The sequence below is a fragment of the Copadichromis virginalis genome, linkage group LG15 (genome assembly GCF_057382275.1).
Source record: "Copadichromis virginalis isolate Kocher_CV1m ecotype Utaka linkage group LG15, C_Virginalis_male_GT1.1, whole genome shotgun sequence".
Lineage (NCBI taxonomy): Eukaryota > Metazoa > Chordata > Actinopteri > Cichliformes > Cichlidae > Copadichromis > Copadichromis virginalis.
In genome coordinates, this window is record NC_140632.1 from 11,435,765 (window position 1) to 11,453,837 (window position 18,073).

The 18,073-nt window shown below is 39.5% G+C and overlaps 1 protein-coding gene across 3 annotated transcripts in view; it reads right to left on the reverse strand.

The window, feature by feature from the left end:
* Positions 1-18,073, reverse strand: part of stxbp5a (syntaxin binding protein 5a (tomosyn)) — a 108,798-nt gene that overhangs the window by 18,966 nt on the left and 71,759 nt on the right. For all 3 annotated transcript variants that reach the window (XM_085431897.1, XM_085431896.1, XM_085431895.1), the window contains exons 9-14: positions 8,235-8,358; positions 5,789-5,867; positions 4,991-5,145; positions 3,031-3,103; positions 2,627-2,774; positions 44-111 (exon numbers count right to left, since the gene is read on the reverse strand). In XM_085431897.1, the coding sequence (XP_085288023.1) occupies positions 44-111; positions 2,627-2,774; positions 3,031-3,103; positions 4,991-5,145; positions 5,789-5,867; positions 8,235-8,358 (647 nt within the window). The remainder of the gene's footprint in view (positions 1-43; positions 112-2,626; positions 2,775-3,030; positions 3,104-4,990; positions 5,146-5,788; positions 5,868-8,234; positions 8,359-18,073) is intronic.

Below are 18,073 nucleotides of genomic sequence, written 5' to 3' on the forward strand. Positions count from 1 at the left end.
GTGCAGGATAATAAAGATAACACTAATGAAATTAGTGTCTTACCCAGTGATGATGATCTCTGGGTAGCTCTGTATGCCTTGACCCCAGTTTCCACCACTAATGGGCCATTCCTGGACAGACAGCAGACAACACACGCGTTACCTTAGTAAATGAGATCGTACAGGAATCACTATGTCAGTAAACAAGGTGTCAATGAACACACTGATTGTGCAAATAGATGACATGATAAACCAGCGCAAGTGTGAGTGCACGCAGGAAAACAAGCGCGAGTCCTTGGTGTACGTCTCTCAGCGTGTCTTGCGATTATGGTGTGCGTCTCCATGTGTGTTAGCGGGGGTTTGGCTATGAACACGTTGACACATACAAAGGTCAACGGGATGACTCACGGTGATCTTTATGTGAGAATACCCTCCCGCAGCTCAGTAAGGCTTGTGCTTAACAGGAAAAAAAAAAAGGAAGAAGCTAGGCTGCCAGTTTGGGTCAGTGCATGCTGACATTTCAGACAGAAAGCCAGAACAAGGCAACGGAGAAAAGAACATAAGCATACATAATGGCTGAAAAAGCAGGGGGTCTGTCTTAAATGACACAGAGATGTGAGAAGAGAATGAGAGGAGAGAGGAGGTGTACTGAGGACGGGAGTATCATTAGGTAATACGGCACTATTATATAGTCCATTTGGCTTCATGGAAACATTAAAAAATATGTTTCCAAGGACTAAGACAAATTCACCTATTATGTAGAGCGAGGTATTAATCTACCCTTCATCCTGTGACCTTCTTGTTCTTTATGTATGTAGGCGCATTGTGGGAATTTCTGTTTCTTCGTTCATCACATCAAAAATCTGTGATGATTATTTCATGAGTTACTGCAATTCATTTTATATCAAAATATTTCAAAACGTGCCTCATTCAATAATGTGGAGCAGCATTTAGTTGTTTGTAGTCTCAGACTTCTAATTACAGTTCAGTAACTTCCTAATAATTTGTGTTTTCTGTGACGTTTCCCCAAAATACTCATTTGACACCAGTAACAGCTGTGATAGCAGCTCTCTGAGACACAGTCATGCTTTGATTTCATTTCTAACAACAGCATGCTATGCTGACAAAGCGGCAATATAAATATAGGGCTGTTTAGCATGTGGTGTCTACCCGAGGCCTGTACTCAGAAGCTGGATTTCAAACATAACCTGCTCTGGACCTTGCTGCGAAAATATTGAGGTGTCTAGTTGATCACTGAAAGCTTTTTGTGTTTCCCAAATGACCACTGATAATATAGATTTTTAGACGCAACTTTATTCCTTGTTTTTCTGCTACGAGCAATTTAAAACCCGTTATTGTTATATAAGTTTTAATACAGCAACATAAAAAAGGGCATGTGAGTCTAGTGCTTTCCGAGCTTATATAATTATATATGCAACTAAGCGTAGTTACTGGTTTGATATTGTTTTTGATATATATTTTTTTCTTTTATTGCTCTCAAACCTTTTTTACTGCCTGGTTTGCAGCTGAGGGACCTGCTAAAATTGTCTTACACACCATAGGTAGGCCTTTATTTATTCATTATTGTGCAATAAGAGCAACATATCTATGAATTTACAGTGTTTTTTCCCCCTATCATTACTTTCTTGCTTTAAAAACATTTTAAGTAGCACCTTTTTCATCTTACTTACCACTCGCACACATGCAGCACTTTTTATGACGACACTTACTTTACAGCAGTTTCCTTCTCACGCAGACTCACATACCACCTTGACTAAAGCAGCTGTATTTCATTTCATTTTAAGTATATGCTTCTTTCTTTTTATTTGTTTTATTACATCTAAAATATCGCAAAAAGCAACGAATAATGCCTCGATCTAAATAACCTCAAGAACAGATCAAAAAACAAAGTCACTGACGTCTATCAGTCTGGAAAAGGTTACAAAGATATTTCTAAAGCTTTGGGACTCCAGTAAAAAAACGAGCTGTGAGAGCCATTATCCACAAATAAAGAAAACTTGGAACAGTGGTGAACCTTCCTAGGAGTGGCCAACTCATCCAGGAGGTCACAAAAGAACCCAGAACAACATCTAAAGAACTGCAGGCCTCAGCTAAGGTCAGAGTTCATGATTCAGCAATTAAAAAGATTTGGCAAAATAATGGTATCCATGAGAGAGACCCAAGGAGAAAATCTGTACTGACCAAAAAGAACTCAAAAGCTTGTCTCGCATCTTGATAATCTCCAAGATTTTAGGGGAAAATATTCTGTGGATTTATTAGGTTTAGGGGTAGTTACTTTTTCACACAAGGCCAGGTTTGGTTTAAAAAAAAAAAACCCAGATTTTTTTATTTACTGAGGTTATCTTTGTCTAGTATTACATATTAATATTTGCTGAAACATTTAAGTGTAACAAAAACACAAACATATATGGTGGATGCACTACTTTTAGTCTCCTCAGAATAAATGAATATTTTCAACCATGTAAAACTGCAAATCTGAAAAAAAAAAAAGAGGCTTTGCCCTTTGAGTCTATGTCTTAATCCAAAGTCTCTTCTTCACCCACGATATGTTATACAAGTGATTTTCTATTAAGATGTCAGAGGAAGAAGGACACATAATGGCATCTAATGATAAAACGTGCAGTACCTTTTTGCTGTAGCCCTGTCGTTTCTGCCGTGAGCCAACAGAGTAAAGTGCAGGTATGAGGTCCACAGAGCAGTCGGCAAAGTACTCGCAGCAGGTCACAGGAGACTCGTGGATAGTCAGAGGATAGGGGTTCTCGAATATTGGATAACTGTTAAATACAGCCCGCACATACTCAAGTGACAAGTCAGTCTAAATAAAAATAATATGTCTGCCGGTGTCAGTTGCACTGGTCAAACACAGTGTTGCATACCTGCAATTCAACAAATGTTGGACATTGACTAAAAATGTTGAGTAAAGAAAGGAATAATAAACAACAGTGACAAGCTGTACTACTGGGCCAAGTAGCAGTTTACCCCATGGTTAAGAAACAAAAGTCAAGATAATGAACCATTTTTTGAACCTACCCATTTTGTGCAAGGTCGATCACAACTAAATCCTTTTCTAGAAGGACGACCACAGCATAGGGTTCCTGAAAATCTGCAAACCGCACAAAGATTCATAACATCACACTTTTATCAGTCTTGTAATTCCATGAGAAAAGAGCTCCCCTAAAATATGCAAACCACATGGGAAGAATTTCCCACTCTTTATACAGCAAATTATATCTATGCCCTTAAGATGTGAGGGCAGGAACGCTCAACGCTAGAATTTTATTATACTATGTAATTTATAACTGTAGGGGATATTGCTCAAGTTGAATATTTGTATCAGTCTGATTTGAGAGTAAAATGTCATATTCCATTTTAAGATTAGTGCCTCATAATAGATTTTAACTGTGGTAATGAATAAATTCATTTTATTTTACTTGCCACTGCATATTCTGCAGAGGCTCAGTATATATTGTAACCTGCAGTGCAAAAATTACTTCAGTTTCATACATTTGCAATAATCAACGTGTCAAGTGGAGCGTTTCCCAAATCTGGTTGTTATTAACAGCCCCTTGACAAAAGCAGACTGGAGTTATAAAGACCCACTTAATTTGTGGGAGAGGGCAAACATGCAAAACCTCCTCTGGAGCTTGCTGCCCTAAAGGTTTGTCCAGACCCGGCTGTCACAGAACACAAGGGTTGTTTCCTATCATATCGTCCACGATAATGTAAAGTAAAAATTCTAACGTGCCATAAAATGTCATATGCGATATAAAATGTTTATGTTTCCTAGTGTGTGCCACCATGAGACAAGCCCAGGCATGTCTGAGAACAAAAACTGTGTCTTAACCCTCGATGACAAGCTTCAATAAAACACCATTTCTCTTATATCGTCAGAAATATCATCATTGCAGATTTTCTTGACATATTGTTAAATTACTTTAAGTCCAAAGACATGCAGTTAGTGGGGATAGGTTATTTGGAAACTCTAAATTGCCCATAGGTTTGAATGTGAGTGTGAATGGTTGTCTGCGTCTATGGGCTAGCCCTGCTACAGACTGCAGACGTGTCCAGGGTGTACCCTGCCTCTCGCCCTAAGACAGCTGAGATAGGCTCTGGACCTTCCTATCAACGCATCTGTTGACCACTTACTCCCTATAAATGGGGACATGGCAAACCAAAACAACATCATTTCCCCTCACTGAAGTATAAAGCATTTAGGCATTTTCTTTCATTTGTCTCCTATATGTCTGTACTCTAAGTACACCTTAAAAAATTCTTCAATTTCCAACACTACCGTTTGTCAGTGTTTGGATTTTTATCATTTCCTTGTCTGTCTTAAGAAATCCTAGTTTGTCTGTTTAGTTTATCATTCATCCAAAATATTCAACTTTGTATTGACAAATATAGTTTATAAATGATATTTAGGGATACCGTCTCATCTGCTTGTGCCAGGATTATTAGACTATGTGGACAAACATTCATTGTGGAATCCAAAGACCCAGTAATGTCCATTACCAGATGATTTCAGTGAGCAGTGACATCAGATTGTCAGTGACATAATGAAGTCGCCATTCTTACATAATTCACTAATCCGTCCTGTAGCTGTATACGTGCCAGATAACACAGCAGCAGAGATTGCATCCTGGATCACATACATACAGGCCATACTGGTAAGCTCCAGCTGTTGGCTCCTCAATACCATAAATAAAATAATAATTAAATTTAGATTGAAGGGCATTGTGCACAGCGGGATGAAATGAAAATGTAATAGCCTATGTGTCAGATAATAAAACTGAAAAGTAGCATCCTTTCCCTTGGGAAATTTCTGATTTATTACAGAAACACACTCACACACACAGACAGGCTGTCCAACATAATTAAGAACCAGAAAGTTGTGTGCATATTTCCGCAGGTGTTAGTGCAAAAGAAGAGTAAATTAACAATGTCCACAATTCTCAGACGTTCTCATTCAGACCAAAATATGCACACTTACCATTAGGATATGGTGTCTCACATAGCGTGAGGAAGTCTACTATAGGATAGTCCATCTCCAGCACAGCAGTACTCTTCCCATGCATCACTGTTAGACAAGGCCTCCGGCCCACCGTGTCGTAGGACAGACCACCAGAAAAGATTATGAAGGGGTCTCTGGAATGAGTTGCATTCATGCAATTATTTACTTAAATGGGTTTTTAAAATATTAGGCATTTTATATGGTGGGGCTTTATTTAATAATGTGCGTTCACACTCTTAATATTTTATTTAGCCAGCAGGAAATTGTTGTGGCATTAAGAGCCTTGGCACAACTTAAAGCATGAGTCAATCTGACTACAAATGAAAAAAATCAGTACAGTGAGCTTAATTTTTCAGGAACTGTTGCATGGATATTAATGTATGTATACCATGGTATACTGTAAGTAAGATGTCATCATGCATACAAAATAACATCAGGGTTGGAGTTAAAACAAAAGACTTTGATTTAAAGAGGACTGGGCTTGTCTTGTCTTGTCTTTAGTATCCACAACTCTGAGTTTATGCTTTATATAACAAAATAGCTGATTAAGAAAAGCTGATACTACAAAATATATAGTTTTAAATGATTGGCTTAAGTTACAAACATGAGGAGTATCTGTATGTAAGTAAAATGCAACTTGAGCTGCTTTGTGGGGACTTTTGTCATGGCTCTGCCTGCATTAAACACATGCATGTCTATAAATATGCTCAAGTGAACATGCATGGGCACAAGTGTATAACAGTATATGTGTACGCGTGTGAGACTGAGGGACCATACCCAATTCTAGTTGTTTTGTACTCCACTTTAAGAATGGGCTTACAAGACTCTGGCTTCTTCCCGTCCTTGGGCTGTTTTCCTAAAATAGAACAAACAGAAGTTACTTTGGTTTGCAGTTCACTCCTTCTTCACCCAGTCTCTTCTGTCATCTTGGGGTTTTTTCCCCCCAGAAGCAGCATTGTAAAATGCTGTGCTGAAGAGTATGCAGCAAAATAACAGAAACCTATTCATCAGAGAGAAGAAAGACAAATTCAAGGACGGGGACATGCAAAGAAAGGTGTAAAGATCCTGGATGATTTACAGAATCCATCTTTTCAAACCTCAAGGGGTGTCAGTGTGGAATAAAATTACACATCCATCACATGCATGCCTATGTGTGCGCATTTCTGTATCACAAAGTACAGTGAGCAGTTGAATTTATATGAAAAGTCTTACTGAAGAGCGAAAGTGACCCCAAATGCAGGTTATGCAAGGCAGGTCTGTATAATAAAGAACACTTTTTAATAACTACCATTTAATAATGGATATCTAAAAAGACAATTAAAAGAGGACTTATAAGCCTTACTTAAACATGTCAAAGGAATTTGCATAATTGCCCATTAAATACCAAACTAATTATGCATGCAGCAGTGGGAGAAACAACTAATTAAAAAGCCCATGCGGTGAAATCTTTTCTGCAACCCCCGACACATAAAATCAGCTTGAAAAACTGATTCAAAGTTGTTGTAATTTTTGATTTAATTTCTTTTCTTGTTCCCTTTTTCTGACTCTCTTGCTTTCTCTGCCCAGTTGCCGTCGCCTATTTTTCTTCCAGGTGCTTCATCTGTGTGAACTAAGTGGGGTGAGTCAGTGTGTTGGGGGACAGAAGAGTATGGATTAAATGCATCTTCAAAAGAGCAGACTTGCTTTCTGCAGGAAGTAAACAGAGGACGCACATGCACACACAAAGTAAGGAAAACAGAGGCAGGAAATAATTGAACCGACAATAATCCTCTGCCTGAAATGAGGAAACAATGATTGAGCCATGTGTAGGCAGACACTTGAGAGATGGCTACAGCGAGAGTGGCTACAGAGGGAACAACATAATCAACACTACAAGACCGTCAAGTCATCAGACCATGGGCAATCAGTGTTTTTATGTAACAATTAAAAAATAAAGTTACAATCACACTCTATATGGATGTTTGTTCCAAAGCTATATTCGAACAGGTGGCACCCAACTTTTTTGTTTAGATCCTCTAAAGCAAAGTCTACCTGCAACCCATCCACCCATATTTTAATTCTCCAGCCTAATAAACATCTCACACCCTTTAGATTTATCTCAACACTCTCCATGGAGGTCTTGATCCCTTCACCGAAAGTTTCTTCACTGTCCTCAGTCAACTAGCTTGTGAGACAATATAAATTAACTCCATATGCACTGCATGTCAAATTTCAATAATGGTGATTGTTATACAGAAACGATGTGCGTCAAAGATTATAGAAATGTTGAATCTTGAGAGGAAAAATCAGTTAGAGTTCAACTATAGTTGATTAATGACTTATGAAGTGTAAGGGCTATTAACTTCTTATTAGTGATTGTGATTGACAACAACTGGCAGTTTCTCTTTCGATGTATAAAAATAATTGTTTTGATCTCAGAACAATGAGAAAGTCCTAAATGGTGGTCGTTTTGAGCTATTTCTAAGTAACTTAAGACACCAAGATCACTTCAAACAGGTGGAACATCAATATAACTGCCCATAGTGAAATGAATTTTACATCACCATGGACTGAGAGGGTGCCAACCAAAAAAGAAGCCCCTACTCCACTGACACCTTTAAGCTTGACTGAAGGTTTCGGCTGCCCACAGAAATAACCCAAATGCCTTGTGAGGTAAAGTTTTATGGTCATATGTGACAAAGATTGAGCTATTTGGTCATAATGACAAAGGTGTGTTTAGAAGAGTAAAGGTAAAGCTTATAAAGCTAACATTGTACCAACTGTACCAACTGACAAGGTGGTAGCATTGAGCTCTGCAGCTGTTTCGCTACCAGTGGTACTGGTATATTGCACAAAGTGGATGAAATAATGAAGAAAAACTCCAAATTCCCCAGGAAACCAGCCAATTCAAATGAATTGTATCAATGAGCGGTGAAATATCCAGCAAGAATTATGCCAAAAGCTTTTTAATACCTACCAAAGGCATCTAGAAACTAGCTAAGGGACATTTAACCTATCAGTGAGTGCATGGTGTATGTAAATATTTGAGGCAACACGTATACCTTTGACCCTGTCTGGATTAAAGGAAAGACAAAGGAAAGTCAAACTTCTTCACCCAGTTCTAGTCATTAAAAATGTAGGAACCCTTGAAAAAGACCAGTTCAAGGAAATCATTACAAGCCAAAAAATTACTGTGACATTGTATGTATAAAGTGTGTGTGTGTGTGTTTTTTTACTTCCTTACCGTGTGGTGTGATTGTCTGTATGGGCTTGCCCTGGCCTCTGACGTTCCATATGGTCAGAGTTCCATCTGAGTGACTGCAGATGAACTGCTTGCCCTCGTGATGCCAGGCAACTGAGTGGATAGCCTAAGAAATGACAGGCAGGAAGGCAGGGGTTGGGGGCAGTGGTTTATTCGAATGAAACCTTATGTGCCAGCATGCAACTTGCACACTACAAGTTTGTTGCATTACCACAGCCATATGGTACATGACTTTCATACGTGGCTTAAATGGCCGCGACTTTGCACACTTGCGCAGATGGTTGAAGTGAGATAAAAGAGCTCCCTGGCTTTAGAAAATTTCCTGTGGCACAAATGCATATATTAAAAGCTTTCATAGGAACCATTTGTTGAATGTGAAATAAAGAAAAAAGAAACCCCAGCTAGATGGTTCCATTAGCAATATTATTAACTTAGGAGTCATATTTCATAAAGATACAGCATTACTCTGACAAATGTGTCCATAATATTCAATATAATTGAAAAACCGCTAATACTTCAATCAAGACCATATGGTTTAGCATGAATTACTGTGGAAATAAGAAAAAAAGTATTTCGCTTTGACTCTAGTCCATCATTGAGAGCTAGAGGAACAATAGAAGCTTTTTAAAAGGTTAAAAAAACTACTAAAAGGAAATACAGTTAATCACAAGCTTAATATCAACTACAACAGTTACAGAAAAGGTTGCAAAAGAGGAAGTTTAAGAGGTGACCTTTAGTTAGGGCTTCAAAACCGAGAAGAGGGCACAAGTGAAGAAAATAAAGACCAAATGGAGATACAGATCTGTGATTCACAGACAAGCTAACAGATAAAGAGAATAATGGGGAAAGACAGACAAGATTGAGAGAGCTGGTGCCCTCTCTGTCCTCTCATCTTTCCCATCATCTGAACAGTCCTGCTGCTGTTGTAAGCCTGGCTTGGGATGATTTATGTACTAGCAACAAAACACAAACACATCAAAACCAAAGTGTATCTGCAAAGGCCAAGCTTGCCCTTTTGTCGTCGTATTCAATGCTGATAATTAAAACCAGCAAACATTTTGACATCAAACCATATGTTGGCTGCACGATGTGTGAAGCCGACAGCCATCCACATCAGCCCTTTAATATTTAGGGCATTTTGTCTGAAAATCCCCTCGTTGTCACTGGTCCCACTCGCCTTGTGTCCTCGGCGCTGCTGCTTGTCTCACATTGCTCATCTGAAATGAATGACTGCCTCTCTGTCAGAGCTGATGTGAGTGCATGGTCAGGTTAAGTCAATCTCTTCCAATTGCAGCTGCCATTTATTTAGGTGTATATCAATTTTGCCTTGAGTGTGTCATTAATCATAAGCAGTGCTATATGTCAGGCTCACCAAATCTGCTGAGTTTTAAGAAAAAAGCTGCATGAAAGGGAATAGCATCAGTCAGCGCTCTTATGGCACGCTCTGAGCGGTGTACCTGTTTTGTGTGCTCCAAAGTGAACAGTATCATACTTTTGCTTCCTAGTTAAGTGTGTGGTGTGCTGCACAGACTCTCCTGGCACGTTTTATGAAATCATAAAGACTGAATCACCTTTATGATCACACTGCTTGGTTTTAACAAACTAAAGACCAATCAGAGACTGAGATCAGTCTGCTATAAAGCGTAAAATACCCCCCCCCCCCACCCCCCAATGTGCTCTTGGTTCTGAGGTTTTCTCATGGAGATTTCGTCTTCCTGAGGATTGTTAGAAATAAATAGACATGATGACTAACGGCTTCTGTGTCTCTTTAAACTGGGGCGGCGGTGTGGAGAACATGGTGGGGATGGTTGGATGCAGCAGCCCAGAAGGAGAGACAGTTTGACAGCACTTTTTTTTCACTATACACCAGTGATTCACTGGTGTATAGTGGCAGGTGGTGTGGATGTAGTTATTTGCAGGTGTCTCGAATACAGTGCGAACACATCTCTAATTTTGTCAAATGTTTAGCATCCCACACTGTGGAAATGAAATCAATGTTCCAAGTTTTACTTTCAGTTATAAGTGCAGACTGTTCTCCTGGGGATCTAAATTCTGTTGTCAACACTAAAAGTATACTTATGGATAGATGATATCTAATAATGGATACTGGTATAAACTGTCTATGATTTTCCCTCAATGCAGTCCAGTCCACTTTTGAATATTCCTCCCTGGAAAATTCGCCCATTCTGTGTTACCCTGACACTAACAGACTTCTAGAAATCTATCAGTGCATTGTTCATCACGCCAGTCCCAAGAGGCAACAATGCCCTGTGCTTAATTGGAAATGAGCAGGATAATTGAAACACATGGCACTCATCAAATCAAACAATACCAATTAAAAAGGCTAATTTCATGATTTATCACATCAGGTCAGTTTTTCACAGATTGGTCTTTGGGGGCTGAGAGGATCCTGTCTACATTCATCACAGTTACACAAGACCTCCTCACACAGACACACAAATACACACTCGCGACAAAGACGCTAACAAGCATAGAAAACAGGAGAAAACAAACACATTAGTTTTGTGTCACAGTATGACCCGAAACAGCCCTGAAATATCATTGGCTAACCCTAAATGACACTTTACCTTAGAGTAGGGCTGTGCGATATGAACAAAATCTCATATCCCAATATAAGAATTCTATCATCCTGATAACGATATAAATCACAAAAATGTAACATTTTCTGTAAATTCTGTGAATCTCGGGCAGCTCGACTTGCGGGAAGTGTTTCCAGCTGCGCGTCATGTAGCTGGAGTCGAGTGTTTTAACAGATGCATGAAACGATACATTTTTAGACATAAGTTGTAAAGGCCGCCGTTTTCTTTGTGAGTATTTATTACACGGCGTGCTGCGGGGAAAAGCCTGGGCCCTGTGCTTCGTACGTCGCTTACTACATCCAAGATCAAATGAAACATCCAAGACCAAACCATCGCGCTAACCGTGAGCGCGCTAATCCGGTTCCCCGAACACACCTGCTGTTGACGATTAGTACAGCTGGACGCAGTAATGTGACATCACTGGGTGTCGTAAAAGGGGCTACGCATCGATAGTAGAAACATTGATCGGCAACCCTCTGATTGGTCGGCGAAAATGTCGACGGAGCGCGCTCGGCTCGGTATTTTTCGGCAGCAGAGCAAGAACTCTTGAGTGAGGGATTTCAGGAGTTTCAGAGTTTAATCAGAACGCAAGGGAACACTGCAAAGGCTGCAAAAGCAAGGAGCGAGGGCTGGCAGGAAGTTGCTGACAAATTAAACTCGTAAGTAATTTAATAATAACAATAATAATGGAGTGGATTGATATAGCGCTTTTCAAGGCACCCAAAGCGCTTTACAATGCCACTATTCAGTCACTCTCACATTCACACACTGGTGGAGGCAGCTACGGTTGTAGCCACAGCTGCCCTGGGGCAGACTGACAGAAGCCAGGCTGCCATATCGCGCCATCGGCCCCTCTGGCCAACACCAGTAGGCGGTAGGGTAGATTTATTATATTACACTATATTATCCAATATTATATTACATTATATTATAATATGTTATATTTTATCCTCTTTCACATTAGAGCCACGACAGGACCCACAAGAACATGGGAACAGGTAAAAGTGAAATATAAGAATATTCTACAGAATGGTAATATTTATCACTTATATTGCTTTTAGTCTCTTGGAAAGAGACCCTGAAATAATCTGTTTGTTTATAACAGCAACCAAGAAAAGGGCAGAGCAACAAAAGACAGGTGGTGGTCCTGCACCCCCTCGTCAACAAGTTGGTTAAGTAAATAATACCCTCACGGGAATATCGATATCTCTCTATGAGCACACTGTCGCGCTGAGCTAAAGGATCCTGTCTGTCCCGCAATATACGCTGAATTCTGAGGACTCTCCTTATCAATCTTGCACCTTCCGCAATGGGTGGCTCGCGTATACGGACAGGACATGGCTGCGACAGACTTCCCAAATCCACCTTCGCTTTTATAGCCGTGGTCTCTCATCTTGATTACACGAAGTAATTTACAATTGCTACTCTGAAATATGAATTAAATCTGTAATAATCACATACATGTAATAGAATGTTAATAGTACATTTCCCTTTTTTAGGAAATGACCTGTGTGAAATCAATAAATGGATCAGGTGCTGCATTGTCTTTAGTTACATTGATGTTATTTATTTATGGTGAAACAGTGGTGGAATATCGCTGTTGCTTTCGTATGAATGACGCGGGCATACCTGCGTGGCCGCGATCTAATCCTGTTTACATAAAGTAAACCTGCTCCCCAGCAGGTTTACGCTTACGGCTCTGTTGCTATGACAGCAAGTCCCGGATGGGCTTCGGGGAACCGAACGATCCAGGATCACGCGAAATCGTCAACAATCTCATCCAGCTAACTCACTTAGCGCGGTACGAAGAACAGGCCCCTGTTCTAACATTTGAGTCTAAGATTTATTTTTTTAAGCACCTGGCGGCTCTTTTTTACTTCTCATCCGTAAATAAGCTGCTCTTTCACGTGGTTCAGTTTATTTTGAAAAGTCTCAACAGGATCTTGAGCTTTATTGTGAAAGGTTTATGTGGAACATAAACAAGCGGACACGTGATGGTGTTGTTACCGTCGTTGTTGCTAACCACAACACATAAAAACAGGCGCTTGTCCGTCCATAGTGTGGTTATATTAAATATAAGAGAAAGAGAGAACTTTAGGAAATTAATATAGCCACTACAGTGACCATCAAAACAATGAAAAAATATTGCTGTAAATAGTTCATTTTGCGACACCACGAAACAAACGATAGCATAAAATGAAACAATAGACGTTTTTATGTCGTCATCCGATATATATCGTTATATCGAACAGCCCTACCTTAGAGCAAGACTTTACACAGAGTACTCAACATACTGCTGTACCTGTTTTTGTACACATAAAAACACATACACACACACAAGCAGTCACATACACACAGCAAAAGTAATGCGAGTCAAGCAACACAACCAGCTTAATCTGAACAAACAAGGCATTTGGAGGCAAAACGTCAGCAGTGATTTGCAATGAGCAATCCATTTTTATTCAGTTATTTTAAATCCACATTTTCTGCTTTTGTGTTGCAAGATGCTCGTTACATAAGTCTTGAAAGAAACAAGCCCCAGTGAGCCTCTTATTTACACATTTAGATTTGTCTCTGTATTATGAAGATGATTCACCATCACTGTTTCTGACTGAATAAACAACTTTGGAAGCACAATATACTGTCAATCTCTACATAACCAGCATAATCAGACACTCCGAGTATGATGGCAAGGTGGCAGTGTGTAAATACCCGTCTGAACGAAAAGCTTTTTTTCTGTTCAGAGAATCAACAGGTCGAATTTCTTATTCTGCAAAACTCAAACTGGATCTTCTTGAGATCTTTTATAAGTTTTTAAAGAATTCTAAAAAGAGTAAACAGTCAGTATCCAACATGAAAGCGTGGATCCATCCTGCTTTGTATCAAAGGGTCAGGCTGCTGGTTGGGGTGTAATGGCTTAACTGCCACAGCCTGCCTGAATTTTGTTGCTGGCATGTCCTTTTCTTTATGACAACAGTGCACAAACAGTTAAGGCAGTTCTGAAGGCGAAAGGGGGACCAACCCAATATTTGCAAGGTGTACCTAAGGTGAGTGGTGGCCAGTTGATAACATGCTAATGTTGAAAATAAACTCCAAGTGGAGCCTCACAGAGCTGTTGGCATGGCTGTGCGGTTTACTTGTAAACAGGGTGTTGTGGTTTTTTTGTTTTAAATGAGTAAAAATGACCAAATCAGTGAGATATGTTACATGTTCTTATGTGGGTTTTTTTAATAGTCTGAGCAATTGATGACTATTCTACAGAGAGAAAGACTCATCCAAATGGTTGGGATACCACCCTGAAACCTCACAGCTGGCATGATTATGTGACTCACGTGTTATAAACAGCAGCTCGTAAACATCTCTAAAACAACTTCAGGGTGGGAATAAGCATTAGAAAACCAAATTCACCAGCAAACCAAATGCATGGGAAGTCTTGTTACGACATTACACTTATGCATTTGCATCCACTTTATCCTGATGGATGGACTCCCTAAGAGACTGACCATCATGTAAAGAGTGATACTCTCACCACTAATGGGTATTATGCAAGCCTTGCCAAATCACCCATGAGCTCTGTACAGTTAAGTTGTCTGTCTGAAATCTCAACAGGTCTTAGGGGGAAAGAAAACACTTCCTAATGAAGCCACACTTGTGTCAGATAGTTTGCAGATCATTTTGTAGCATTTGTTTTTAATCTTAAGGGATAAGCAGATGGGAGGGATTCACTGCGAGAGGACGCATTAAATTAAGATAGCGGAGCTGCCCATCACAGAGAATGCTGCAGGAAATGTGTGGAAGTCTTATCTGCCAGGTGGATTTTTTTTTTCTTGTCGAGAATCTCACCCATCCGGTTAGAACAGTGCCGGTCTGATTCAACAGTATTAAAAATACTGGCAGGCTGTTTACAAAATGAATGCTGGAATAAAATATGTTAACAATGCAAATTTGTCCACAACTGGAGCAGGTTATTGTTATGTTTTATTTAAATTCAAATAATTAATGCTTCGTGGTTGAGGGGAATATGTTTTCCAATTTTATTGTTATTGTTGCCCTTTATTAGTAGCTGCGAGAATTATGACCTGCTCCTGCACAAATCCCTGCAAATATTTTGTCCCCCAAGTTTTTCTCTTGTGTTTGTGGACTTTTCTTCAGATCGTGGCGTAGGTGCTAAGTTTGGGTGCGCTTTGTGTTTGCGCGTCCTGGTTATCGTAGTCGCAGTCAAAGTAACCAATTTCTTATTTGTCCATTTGTGAAAAGAAATAGAAAGGAAAAGAGGAATGGGGAGAACAAAAGGAAGGGTAATAGGGAAAATAGAGTGCCTTATCTGTGCAGCTTTGGCTGGACATCTGTGACAAAAGCCTGAACAGGTCGTGCCTTTGCAGCTATAGAGACTGACTGCCAGATGCACTCCGAAGTTGAAATCAATAAAAATAAACTGCAAGCTGCAAAAGTAATGTTTTTTTTCCAGGGATACTAAAGATGTTTACTTGAATTCTACGCTAAATTCTTGTGAATAATAGCAGGTGCTGTGCTCCCTACTATATAACACTGTATGGCATCTATACACCAAAATACTACTAATTTTTTTTTACTGTAAATGCACATGTATGCGTGCAGAAAGGAATGTTCATCTTTCTTAAAAGCTCCTTTCCTTCATTCCTTTCTGCACACAGTGGAAGAAGGCTGTCTAAATTAGTGCAATTAAACAATAGGCTTACTGAAGGGGAAAAAAGGATTACAAATTCCATCCATGCATTCAGTGTGCGCCACCAGGACACAAACACAGAGGGCGGAGGGAAGAACTAACTCAGATTTGGCTGCAATATTAACCATTCATCAGGTTTTGAGTCAGATGGAGAAGAGCGAGGCAGGGTCACAGTGACAGATGCTCTCTGGCTAGCACTCACTGGAAACCCATACTGCTGATCCACAGCTAATAATAGACAATCCACTGAAAGACACAGAGTTGAAGGCGTGCTCTCTCAGCTCTTTAGGAGCTTGTAAAAACAAGTTTTATTGCCTTTGTTTGCCTGAACTCTGCTGGAAAGTGTCAAAGTTTTTTCTTTGCGGTACAGGATAAGTTTGCTAATTTGCTAACTGTTCTTCAGTTTGTCAGCATCTGTAATTTCCAAATGCTGCCTTCATATATTTTTTTTTTAACAGAAAGAATTTCATTTCCTCTACTTGCACAAATTATACAAGAACGCTTGCAAGACATGTTAAAAAATGTGGCAGGAAAACAGGAAGTGGCATTGCTCATTATCTCGATCTTTTGAAATCAAAGACCACAGACTGCCTTTCAGCTGTTTAAACATTCGCAAATTTCCATCAAGAGTAAAATACGCTTTAAGATGTCTGTGCATTTTCTAAAGTCTGAATCCATCACCGCGCGGTCTGCTGGCTTACTCTGCTGTTGAAAAGGAGAAGACGAAAAGCTTCCTTGTTCATTTCAGTTGACAACTTTGATACTTGGCAGGAAGCTTCTAGGCAAATAGGGTTTGAATGAAAGCACGCTGGAGGAAAAAAAAGCACGCGCGGCAGGAAGACTATAGCTTGGAGAGGATGTGAGAGCTGGAAAAGAGTTACTTCACAGTATTGTTTGAAGAAGCTATGTGGAGTTTGCATAGAGTCATGATGCCAGTAAATCACAGCCAGCGAATATAACATCGCCTGCAAATCCATGCATTATCAGTGGCTTACAATTAATGTTAATAGTTTCATTTATATTGAGGTTAACAAATGGATGCTAATTCTATTTATGCTTATTATTAAGGTTACAGTGGGTGGCATTTTAAAGCATATTATAAGAAATATGCTTTAAAATATAGACAGAAAATAAAAAGAAATTAACTGCAGTGAAGTCCATTTTAAAGATACCTGACCCTGGAAAACATTTAGATTTAGTAGCCAGGGGAGTAACTTCACCACATATCAAATGAGATGAAAGAACAGTTGCATGTTGCAGGCCCTTTTTTTAAGTCAGCCAGTGAAAAATTACATTGAAGCAAGACATAACACCCCGCCCAACCTCTAGCTCAATACCCTGTCCCTCAGTTCCCACCCAATCTAACCCCCCCAGTCCCTGGGGAGGTGTATCTGCGAGGGTTTGGAGAGAGGAGATGAGCTCCTCTGGGAGATTCAATACTAGGATCTGTAATGCCCAGGAGCAGTGGGAGGATATTAGCTTATCTGAGAAAAGGATGTAGGGAGAGCAAAGGCAGAGAGGCAGACAGAGTAAGAAGGAGAGCTTCATACATACTGAACATACAAAATCTCCACCTCTTTTTTTTTTTGTATTTGTATCTTACAGAGTGCCAACAAGGTGAGCATCTACGTGAGTGATACGATAATCTCATTATCTTAAACAGACTAGCCCTTTGTAAGGCCGCAGACACAGCTGCATGGCCGTGTACATGCTGAGTCAGCATGTGTGTCTATGTGTGTTCTTACAGCCATTCAGCTGGCTTAAGCCTCAGTAACAAAGTTATGAATGAGAGGTCCTATTCATAGAGATGTTTCGCTCCTACCAGGAAGTCTAAATCATGGACTGTAGGAGTTCAGACTATAATCAGATTGAAGGGGAACAGCTAGGTTTGATGTAAAAAGGCAGATATTTCTTTTACCGACTAATAGCATTAAATTAGTCAAATTTAACTCATACATTAGTAGAATTTGTGGGGGTTTTTTAATTGCAAATCAATAAATTAATAGAGTTTAGAAAGCAGAGTAAGTGATACAGTGCATGGCTAATATCAGCGTTATTAGTCATGTACTGCTTATAAGATGAAAGCAGTGAACATGAGTCTAAATCTTAGTTTAAAACAAGATTTCATTACAATGCTGTTTAACTTGCAAGACCCAATCTCAGTCAGATAAATGCTAGGTCCAGAGAGAGTCGAAGCAGCTCTGACACCATCTCTATTTAACTGTCATGTTTTCTGTTATTTACAGAAATACACTGTTACCTTATAAAGCCAAATAATCCATTATTTTAAAAAAAGTGTATCTGTTTTTATACAAGAAAACCACTGTGCTGCTTTACAATCAGACATGAGCACATGGCACTCTACTGTGTGAATCATAACCGTGGTAAAATATGTATTTAACAAAGTCTTCTTCTTTGTAAATGACACAACACATCTTCTGCAGTGCTACCCAGAAATGCTTTTAAAGCTTTTAGAAACTACTAAAGTTTTACATACTTAAAATTCCTAAATATCA